General features: G+C 36.6%; 1 protein-coding gene across 2 annotated transcripts; it reads right to left on the bottom strand.

Moving 5' to 3' along the window:
* Nucleotides 1–206: 206 nt before the first annotated feature.
* On the bottom strand, nt 207–11,660 carry TXNL4A (thioredoxin like 4A). Of its 2 annotated transcripts, XM_039325391.1 has the most exons (5): nt 11,525–11,660; nt 9,396–9,468; nt 8,433–8,606; nt 3,160–3,263; nt 207–600 (listed from the first exon to the last, which is right to left on the bottom strand). In XM_039325391.1, exons 3-5 carry the CDS (start codon nt 8,583–8,585, stop codon nt 429–431), a joined length of 429 nt encoding a protein of 142 aa, XP_039181325.1. In that variant the 5' UTR covers nt 8,586–8,606; nt 9,396–9,468; nt 11,525–11,660; the 3' UTR covers nt 207–428. The 2 variants fall into 2 exon arrangements, with proteins under 2 accessions (XP_039181325.1, XP_039181326.1); XM_039325392.1 differs by lacking the exons at nt 9,396–9,468; nt 11,525–11,660 and adding an exon at nt 5,049–5,115 and having other exon boundaries at nt 8,433–8,600.
* Nucleotides 11,661–11,664: the final 4 nt, after the last annotated feature.

Genomic DNA, 11,664 nt, shown 5'->3' with positions numbered 1-11,664 from the left:
GTGAGAATGTGAAGTGCCAGATAACTTAATTTTTCAGGACTACCTGTGCCAAAGGTAAACTAGGCTCATTTGATTAGGCATCTACAGCAGCTTTTCTAACACTGGCATGAGACATGACTGCCCTATTCCACTCAGAGAAGTTTATATGCATTCCTAGAGTAAATACATTTTTAAAAAGAGACAATACATTATAGAAAAAAATATAATTATTTTTAGAAAGCACTTGCCATTTTAATTTTTTTTATATTCAAAAGTAAATTTAACTTTTATTTCCGAAATCAATGACATTTTCCCATGAAAATCAGGAAACGTTATTTATTCACTTCAATATATTCACAATGAGATTTAGCTATGGAAGAATTCTCCTATATTAAGTCTGGTTTTAGGAAGTTTCCAAGAAACACGACTTGAAATAAATAGCCAAAAGGTCAATATCTGTATTTGGTTGAGTAGTCTTTGGGTGACACAACGAGACCTCTTCCTTTACGAGCTCCTCGATAAACTGTTTCTATGATGTCAATCATCTCTTGTTTGTCTTCCATTGCCCAGTTAATTTTGTTGTTGTTACCTGTGCCTAAATCGATCATTATGTGCTTGTTTCTTTAAGAAAAAGAGAAAAATTATACAAATATTTATTTTATTGTTTAACATTTTATATGCATACCTCCTAAAGCAGTGGTGGCGAACCTATGGCACGCGTGCCAGAGGCGGCACTCAGAGCCCTCTCCGTGGGCATGCGCACCACGGCCACTAGCAGCTCGCGCAGGTCCATTAGGCTGCCGTCGCCCGGAGCAGCAGCCCTGCCCAGCGCAAAGCAGGCAAAATGGCTGGCTAGCAAACTCGAGTAGGGATGTTAGAGTATCAAGGTGGCCACGCCTACCTGGCCACACCCACCCAGTCTGCTGTGACCATCCTAGCCACGTCCATCCAGTGGGCCACACACCCCGCCCTCCCTGAGGGAACCACAATCCTGATGCGGCCCTGGCACTTTGCAATAAATAAGTTGGTTTTGGGTTGCGGTTTGGTCACTTGGTCTCTAAAAGGTTCGCCATCACTGTCCTAAAGTATTTCTGCATATATTTGTATACCCAGTGAGATAGTTATTAATATGTATACAAACTTTCCTTTATCCCAATGAAGTCAGGCTGTAATGTTATCCCAAACCAGTGGGCTGTAGTTGACTTTAATAAAATTAGAAAGTAGTGGTGTCCCATTAATAAAATTGTTAATTTTCTTTTTCACAAATTATTACCAATGTATACTTATTGGAAATAGTGTTATATTACCAGGCATGTGATGAACTTCCACATGACATACGTGGTTTTGAAAGGTACATAAAAATACAATAAATTCAAATGACTAATTTAAATAACTTCCCATATCATATCCAAACAGAAAAGAACTCCACACATTTATGTCATTTCTAGAATTACAAAAGACTCAGTTAAGAAAATTGATAAACTCAGGCAAAATTAAAGTTTAATATCAAATTAAATTAATTATAGTTAACAATTGTGGCTTATTGTGATGGAATGTAATGGGCCAGATTCCCAGGAGGGAGGGGCTGCATTCCAGAAGAGTAAGAGGCAAGCCAGACCCTTTCTAAGAGTTGTCAGAATATATACACTATGTAGTTGTAGGCTATTTCAGTTTGGCAAGACTGATGTCAGGCCCCCAAAGTCAAGGAAAATACTTGGTGATTCTTCCAAGCAGGATTTTTTATTTTTCCATACCTGTAGATAAAATCTTGCCAATTCGTCATCTTCAGGCTGGTGTTTTCAGCTTCGTGCTTTGAGGAGCTCCTCGAAGCACGAAGCTGAAAACACCAGCCTGAAGATGACGAATGGGACTTCGTCGAAACGTCGCCAAGACACTTCCAATTTTACGCGGGAGAAAACCCGAACAACCAAAGACCTACATACATACATACATGGAACTATTAGAGAGGAATCATGTTCACCCTCTTTCTCTCACACAACTATCTGAACTGAGTTGCTGCTTAGTCCTCTGGCATACACTCCCTACCTCTTTTCTAGGAATCTGGCCCACTACATTCCATCATCCTTACAGAATGTAGTGGGCTGGAGTATTTCTCTTTTCAGCAAATAATAAGCTTTTCTCTCAGACTGCTACAGAAGGCCAATAGTTATGCTGGCATTTTCTTCTTAATAACTATATACCAGAGATCTCCAATCTTTTGGGCACCAGGGACCGGTTCCGTGGAGAGAGATTTTTCCACAGACCAGAGGGGGCATGGTTTTGTGTGCTGCCTGCATTACGCAGATGGAGCTTTGTGCGGACCAGTTGCTGGATGCTGCGGCCCGGTACCGGTCTCTGGACTGGGGGTTGGGGACCCCTGCTACATACAGAACAGCTCTGTAAACTATATGCAAAAACCAATATATAATTCTAACTGGGAATGCCACGTTCATTGCAAACTCTATCAAGCTGTTTTGCATGACCTGTTCTGATCCAAAAGCAGTGTCTAACAGGAATGAATTATGGGACAACTGGAGATACACTAATAGGTAGTCCTAATTTAGTGACCACAATTGCAACCAGCAATTCTGTAAAAGCAGAAAAATTGTGTGACTATAATAAGCTTATGATCTCAGTTCCCCTTCGGGTGTTAAGTAAAACATTGTATGACTCTGATTTATGATTTCACTCCTGTCTTCTCTGTTAAGTCTGCCAATGCAAGCCAGTTGCAAAGCACACCAATAGCAGTCACATGGCTGGGGGACACTATGACAGTGCTAAATGCAAGGATTGACTGCAAAGCTACTTTTTCCCCCTGCATTGTAACTTCAAATGCTTGCTAAGCTAGGTAGCTGATAAGCGAGGACTAACTATGGTAAGGGAATGCCACTTGCCTTACCGTTATGATAATCATAAAAAACACTTCTGTCATATCTTTCTAACTCACAACTAATTCACCAGGACCTAAAGCATAAAATTGCAAGTCACCTCAATAAGACTGGTGTTGTCACTTTTCCTTACTAATGCTGGTTTGTTGCCACAAAAAAGTTACTTTCAGGTTTAGATTGTAACTTAATGACATAATAACATAATTAGGCAGGAATTGTAAACCCCCCTCCCACTGAACAAACCCTACTGAGAACATGCAAGTTAAAAAGCAATGTAAGAATGAAAATATACCTGAAGAAGAACATAACTGTACAGGGATCATACAGTTCGTACATTTTATTAAAATCCGGTACTTCTGTGATATCTACTAGATAAATTACAGCAAAATTTTTCACCTAAGGGAAAAAATAATATATTTATAGTGTAAATGTATTTATAAATTATTTTCATAATATTGTAAGCTTACACAGAAACACATGCATAGGTTTTGACTTCTTAGAGAATGCAAGAACATAATGATATCCAAAACATGATGCTTGAAACAGTTAGCCACTACAGCTATATTTAGGTAGATTCACCACCAGTCTATTTAAAAGATCCATTTTCTAACAATAAACAAAGTTCAGATCATTCCCCCCCCCCATTAGTTTTGCTATTAAGTAATAATTTTTACAGAAGTATCAGATTATTTTATACTCCCTTTTCATATCACACATTTCTGCCTTTCAGAATAAAATTCCTTCAGTGACAAAAAACGCAGAAATTTCAGTAGTAAGCATATTTGCTAATACAACATGTTAACTTTTACAAGGAAGCAAATGCATCCAATTGGCTGTTACTCACCAAACATCTCACCCTACCTATTTCTATAAAATCCTATTTATCACTGACAGCTATTTTTGTTTTAGAAGTGACACATCATAATTTTAGGAGAACATCTAAAAATTGCAATAAATAAAACAACGGCAATGAATGAAATTGGGATATATATATACTTGAAAGAGCAAACAAAGAATAAAGGAATGAATATATACATTATTATTTAACTTAGCACTTAATTAAACCTCATATTTTACTCATACAATTATTATTTTGCAGTCTTACTCATTTTGCTAATATTGAATACACATTATATAAAATACATCTAAAGATAGTAATCTATAAATTTATTTTAAACAGAGAGGAACATATACTTGATAAGATAGAGAATCAACTTTAAATATGTTCTCTCTTTCATGGAGGATGCTATTTCCTTTAAAGTTCTGAATCTCCTCTCAGTATACATTAATAGATTTTTAAAGAATTCAGGAGAAAGTAGCAAATATTGCTGTAAACCTCACATTCCTGTAGAGCTCTACTGAACTGAAATCTGAATAAAAGACATAATATAAAGGCTTAAAGACCACATTTTTCTTTTATCCAAACTTTACAACTTCAGTAAAAGTTCTTGGGGAAGCAATATAAGCCAAGTGTTTAAAATATTTTTAGAACAATTTATTGTACAACTCACAAATATTTGCCCTAATATATTTACATGCAATAAACCTACCAATGAAAACTAAGCTTATCTTCCACTATAAATCACAGACATAACCTTCTTAGGCATCTTTAGAAATCTGACAATAATTCATTAGCGAATACAACCTTTGTGTTGATCTTGAAACAATTAAGTACTATATTGTCTCAAATTTTAATTAGTAAAAAGAATGGTTATTTAAAGGTGCATATTTTCACTTTTGATCACTGCCAATTTAGAAATGATATGCATCACATAATGCAGTACTGTTTCCTAAAATTAAAAATCCATAGAGGGATAACTAAACTCTTAAGAATAGACAAGGTAGAATAGAGAAGCTGAACTTCCTAAAATGTACATTTTTTTGCCTCAGCTGACAAGAAACCATTTTTGGTCTAGAATCTCTCTCTGTCTCTTTCGTACACTTCAGGACAGAAGTGTCAAGCTTGAAAGTATTCATACTGAGAAAAAAAAAGAAGGAAAACAAACCAGCAGAAGAAAATGCTTTACTGACTAGAATGTCTATGGAAAGAAGTTACCAGGACTGAAACAGGCCATGTTGATGGGGTTAACTGCTTTTTCTTAAATGTAAAATGCAACTGCAGTATATCAACAGTTTGGTATGATATAGAAATATGTATTACAACTAGAATTATTTACTCACTCTGTACAGCAGCGATATCCAAACAGAGCTCATAAGCCAGAGCATGGGGTCACCCTCTCTGCTATTTCTGCAGAGGGAGATTTTTAAATACAAAAGTTATATTGTTCTCTTTCTTCCTTCTGTAAAACTGCCAAATTCTCTGCCAAGTATACTAGAATTTCTATTATTGTATGACCCGTTTCAACCCAGTGTCTCAAGTGATATTCTCTCTCAACTCAGCCTTGAAACAATAGGCAATGTTTAATTTTTTTTCTTTGACAAGTATGAAAATAAAATATTTAAAAAATCATCATAAACCAAAAGTCATAATATTTTAATTCTGGCACATTATTGTATGGTATTACACTGAAGATCGTTTATATCTAATTTAGACATTTTAACTTACATACAATTTGACATATAAGCTAGTGTCTGCATAACTCAGTGAGACCATATTATCTCTACTGAAATGATCACTGGTTGCTGCTTGATTTCTAGATGAAATACAGAGTGATGGTGATTGTCTAAACATTATCTCTTTTGAATTTTAAAAGTCCTAAATGGCTTAAGTTCAGTTTGCTTACCCTAACAAGAGTGCTGAGATTTTCTTTGGTTGCCATTAGTTCATCTTGCAATGATTAAAGTCAGATATTCTCAATGGCCATAATGAGCCCCAAAATTCCCATCAAAAATACAGAGATTAACAAAGTTGTTGGATAAAGCTCTGAAAACATATTTTAAGTTGAAATTTTTAATAGGACGTTTTTATAATTTTCAATTGTATTATTATTTGATTATCTATAAACTAGGGACTCAGCAATATAGAAGAGCTTAAGTAATTTGCACTCAGGTTTAATAAAACTAAATTGTCTTTTTCTGCTGAAACTATACAAATTACATCATTGTTGCTATTTGCATGGTTTTCTTAATTTATGCAGAAGTTTAAATATTTTCTTCAATGCATTATTTTTAAAAAATTGCATTTGTATAATGTAGAACCATACATAAAAATAGAATTAGAACTTTCACTATAAGTTTTTCAGCTCATGGAAGTATTTAGAAACAGCACATCTTTTACAAAAGAAAGCAAGAAGAATATAGAGTTTATTTATTTATTCAATTCTTTTTCCTTACAAAGCCAAATTGTTTCCTACACTTCAAGGCTCTAACTCTCAGGAGCATATTTTCAAAGAGATCCTTAGAAGCTGGTATTTGAGCATGTCTTGCTCCATAAGGAGAATTCTGTTCACAGCAACCTATTTTTAAAAATTTAACTACACTATGCAATTTTATGGTTATAGTCTTTACGCAATACCATACAGGTAGACCTCATTTAGTGCCCCCCATTGGAACTGGCAACTAGGAGGCTAAGTGGAAACTCACCGTGACAGAATTTATAATTTTACTTCAATTTTCCTTTGGTTTACAATGTCAGAAGGATACAACCCCCAATAGCCAGGTGAGCCCAAATAGCGGAGAAAGTTTCTGGAACTTAATACAAGAGAAAGCCAGTTAAAAGGGCAAATCTTATACTGTAGCCCTTTTTCCCAACTTTCTCACTCTGGAGAACACTCATCCCAGTGCTGGGATAATAAACAAAAAGGGAATTAATGTTTTTATTTACATTTATTGGAAAGGAAGGGATTGCAAGAGAGTAAGCAGGCACACAGTGGGGAGTACATATCAAAAGGAATATGCTAGCACTGTTTGCCTAGCAACACAGGAGCAAGCAAAAACCAAAGATGTGGAACTGATGAAAGTCTTATCAGGTACAGGAAGCAGCTGCGAGTCTGCCATCAGGCAAAAGGTTCTAATCAACTAATTAAGATCACAGAGCGGATCTTCTTAAACTTGAGGTTAGCAGTTTTTAGGGATGCATTGTGCTATGGAGAAAAGCAGCTCAGGAATAGATAGCTTGTTTAGGCAATCTCTCCATTCTGGGAAAGGAGGGAGGGAGGAACAAAAAACAGGTCAGATACAGGACAATGTGTAATGACTATAATGGAAAATACACGGCTAAGAGATGCTGCAAAGGTTGTAAATTTATTTCATTTATTTATTAAATGTATATGCTATCCATCTTGCTTCCAAAGCAAGCCTTGCAAGCATAGCTTATAAAGTTACTTATTCATTACCATCATAAGACAGTTGCTAAGTGAGGCCTACCTATAAGTATCAAATCACTGCAATCTTCCCTACATTGTTCACATAAATCAAAAATTACAGTTTACAAAATATTTTAAGCCCAGAATAGGCTGCTCCAATTTCACCAGAAATATTTCAAGTTTGAAATATGGCCAAGGTTAAAACACAGCTAGTAAGGCTGGAAGAACGACAGAACATTCTTGATGCAAACTTAAAATAGTCCAAACTCAAAACATTTTGCACTTCTCTAGTTAGGGTATAATTACAAGTGAAATTGAGATTGCCCCTTCCAGTTTAGTTTCTTCACTCCTGCCATGTTTTTTATACATTTGCTTTCTGAGGCCACAAAACACATGGTGCATTCATGCACATTAGTAAATCAAGATCCCAGGGAATCCTAGTTTATTGTAACAAAGTATTTTACAAAGTATTTCAGTAAAAACAATTAAAATAAACAGAAAAACAATAAATTGTACCACCTAAGCCAGATTTGGGGCTTGCTGCAAGGAAGTTATTCGCTTTCCATTCCTAACCTTTTTGAGAGCAAAAGCCATGATTTCTAATTCAGAAAACATACCATTCTTGTCAACAGTTCACATACCATTTTCACTGTTCATCCATATCATCTCTATATTTTTGCCTTTCTAATAGATAGATACCATATGCATCAAATTAAAATACCACCCTCCACAACCACAGTGCCCTCTGAGATATTTCAGTAGTAGCAATGCTGGACAAGAATTGCAGCGAAGCTGTGTGAAGAGGCTGTGGCTGGAAAAAAAAGGTAAATGCGCTGCATCTTTTTACAGTATGGTGTTATATATATGGGCATGAAGGCAACATCCCTAAGCAAATAGAATTAAATGATATATATAGGAAACATGACTAATAACCAAAGACAAATCAATTCTCTCTTAATTTATCTAAATTCACTTTTTTGTTATTGCATTTCTTATATTTAGAATGTAAAAGGCTCATTCTTAAAGCATGTAAAGACATCATAGCTAAAAATAAAATACTGAAATTCAGTGAGTTTAGCAAATCACTGGAATGCAAAGATGTATTTAATGTTTTCCAATCTTTCTGAAAGGGAATCTTTCAGGAAAAAAAATTCACACTTCTTGATTGCAGTTTTTTACGCTATTTTTGAAAAATATATCTAGTAACAGAAATACATTTTTCTTAAGCACATATTCTAAGCATGTTATTAATTAAAACACAATACTATGTTATTTCTCCAAGTCAACTAAAACATTATACCTTTTCAGCAATACTATATAAAACTTCATCCATTTTCATACATGTTGGATCCCAATCGTGTCCAAACCGATTAACTACCACACGATCCTCTTCTGAAAGAATGGCCTGGTCTACTTGCCAGCCATTGTGTAAATGTGGAAGCATGTACGACATCTTGAAAAATGTCTATCAGATCTGTAAGAGAAGTACAGAAAGCAATTTATAATTTTGAGAACACTAAGGGTTTGCTTAGTCACCCAAATAATGAACATAAGAGGTCAAGATACTGTTATTTTATAGTTATTCCATTTTTAATTTAAGATTAGCTTCCAAAACTATAATTAGAATCCAAAATATACAGTGAAATATTTATTTGTGAAATAAAATAGATCCTTCAACCTCACAGAATATTTTTTTTGTCCAGAGAGAGAATACTAGGAGATTTGCAAATAGTCAGGAACTGAGTGATCATAAACATAACTAGAAAAATTGCATTTCCAGTAAATGGAAAAATTTGAAGTAAATTTTGACAAACAAATATTACAGCTTCATTTTTATTTTTATAAGGCACGTGTGAATATACAAAGAATGTTTTTGGGAGGGAAAAATCAAAGAGCAACAGTGAAAATTTTCTAGAAATTTCTAAAAAGCAGAAAACCATAAATGTAATACTTCTGGAAACTTATATTAAGAAACATATTGTTAAAATACATTTTGTTATTTGCTGCGTTACCAACTCAATCATTGGTCCATTAATAATTATTTATTTGTATATAGTATGTTTAGATGTGTATCATGTATGTGTTTACTTTGAGAACGGGCAACTAAATTTCATTTTGATCTGTGTCGTTGTGCCCACAGTAAAAAATGACAATAAAGTTTATCTTATTTACTTATATAGACAAATAGTAAAAATGTAAGATATTATGGGAGTCATAACTACAGCAGTTCCTTTTGCATTTAAATATGTAATGCTGATATTACCTTATAATTTTAGAAACTTCTCTTTCACTTCCCTAAGGTGAAGTACATGAAGTCTAGTCACGTTTCACATTACCTAAAACAGAATAAAAGGCAATCACTGTTGTCATATTTGCAATTGTCAATAATGTATTCCCTTCAGTTCCAAGCATACACTTATAGGGCAACTCATATAGGTGTGTTTGGATTAATCCAAATAATCTTTTTGAGGTACAAAAGAGAATAAGCATAAGAAATCAAGAGTAAAACATTATTACTTTTTTTGTATATTTCCATACGAAGGCAGAATGAGAAGACTTGGTTTACACTATCTAGAACAGGACTTTTCAACCAGGTGGTACCACCTATGGTACATTGGCACCCAGCAGGTGGTATGCAACCATCCTAGAAAAGTTGTAGCGGGGGAGGGGAATGAGCTGAACCGGTGGCAGCACCACACAAGCCTGAGCGAGAGATAGCTGGAGCTGCAGGGCTGTCAGGGCTCAGCAGAAGCGCCAGGATCAGTGCTGCTTTCCAGCTGATAGGCGCTTCTTCGGGGCTGTCAGGGCTCAGTGGAAGCACCAGGATCAGGGCTGAGCTCCAGCTGGAGCTCAGCACTGATCCTGGTGCTTCTGCTGAGCCCTGAAGAAGCACCAATCAGCTGGAAAGCAGCACTGATCCTGGCACTTCTGCTGAGCCCAGAAGAAGCACCGATCAGCTGGAATATTGCAGCATCTCCAGGGTCTTGTGATTTATATTCAAATGCTTGGCAACTGATTCATATTTATGATGGTCAGTGTCCCAGGGTCATGTGAAGTGACCAAAACCTGCTGCAACCACCCAGCAGACGGGGGGAATAAAAACCAAACACCCCCCCACCCCACCCCTGCTGCCAATCCTCAACAGAAATACTCACAACAATGAAAACCTCGGACAGGGGGAAGAGCGCCGCCAAGAGGACAGGTAGGTGTCTTGCTCGGCTTGGCTAGCACTTTTTCAGTGCCATTGTAACTTCGAACAGTCACTAAGCGAACTGTTGTAAGGCGAGGACTACCTGTACTTTATCACTTTTTTCCTTTTTTTTGTCATCACGTTTTTGACACCTTGCTAGGCAACTGGTGGTACTCGGATATTGCCATATCCTAAAAGTGGTACAATGGGTGAAAAGGTTGAAAAGCCCTAATCTAGAAGCTAAGGACACTGGAGCTCAGGATTACTAGTACAATACTCCCAATTCAGCATCTTTCCCCAATATTGACCTAGCATGGCATGCAAATTCTGCAGTATCTCTGCCCTTTCATCAGCAATGTCCTCCCAAGCCCTCAGCTATGCATAGTTCAAAGTGTTATCCTAACTGAGGAATCTGAGGATCCATTCTTTTAATATGTAAAAAAACGACAAAGGGACAGAACTTCTGGGTTAATACAGCAACTTGGATTTTACTGCAGACTTCTCAGGCAAGATGATAAGTCATTAATCTTGGTGGCCTGGGGCTCACCAGGTCTTTGCAATTACTCAAAACATGCCATATCAATATTTAAGATACCTTGGTGTTTCCAGCATATTGATGCATGGTTCAGTTGTTGAAAACTTTGCAGCCTGTCATTTTTTTTTTTTAGTTAAGCAGTGGGTATTATAATTTTTTGTTTGAACACCAATTATATAGCCGATTCTATAGGACAATGATATAACAAGACACAGCGAAATTAAAGACTTTTTAGAAACTCTCTAAAAAGCAGGTGGTTTCCTAGTTAAAAAAAAAGAGTGATGTGAGCAACATAAGCTTTAAGGCTTTTTTGTGAATTCAAAGACCAGCCCCAGAAAACAGATCTAATCTCCAAGCTCTTTGGAGCGCAGCATGCTATCCCCTACAGCAGCGTTTCTCAACTTTGGCCGTTTTTAAGATGCATGGACTTCAACTCCCAGAATTTCCCAGCAAGCAGGATGGGGAGTTCTGGGAATTGAAGTCCACACATCTTAAAATGGCTAAGGTTGAACAAAACACAATTCTCGAACACGTACCCCTTCTTCCTCGCCTACCTCTCCCTCCTTCCCCTTTTCCTCCGCCCGCATCATTCCCACTGCCTCGGGAACCGCCTTCGAACCACAGCGTACAACAACTCCTTTTTCTCATCAGCTCTTCCACCACTCACCAAAAACAAAGAAGCAAACAACCCGGCAGGACCATGGCCGAAAGCCCGCCAACGCTCACGCCAAAGAAAAACCCTAGAGCGTCGCAAGGGGAGGAAGCGGCGCCAGCATTCGTTGTTTTCTCCGTCACTTCCGGAGAGGT

The sequence above is a fragment of the Crotalus tigris genome, unplaced genomic scaffold, assembly GCF_016545835.1.
Source record: "Crotalus tigris isolate CLP2741 ecotype Arizona unplaced genomic scaffold, ASM1654583v1 scf7180000024337.5909745, whole genome shotgun sequence".
NCBI lineage: Eukaryota > Metazoa > Chordata > Lepidosauria > Squamata > Viperidae > Crotalus > Crotalus tigris.
Note: the sequence above shows the minus strand (reverse complement) of the source record. Positions and strands in the feature narration are given on the sequence as shown.

Bases quoted from the DNA above. Each gene is read 5' to 3' on its own strand.
- TXNL4A (XM_039325391.1), bottom strand. From the start codon at position 8,585: ATGTCGTACATGCTTCCACATTTACACAATGGCTGGCAAGTAGACCAG. The intron at 3,264-8,432 runs GTATAATGTTTT...TTTTTCCCTTAG, and splicing joins TATATAGTATTGCTGAAAAG to GTGAAAAATTTTGCTGTAAT. The intron at 601-3,159 runs GTATATTTTCAT...TTTTTCTTAAAG, and splicing joins ACAGTTATGTTCTTCTTCAG to AAACAAGCACATAATGATCG.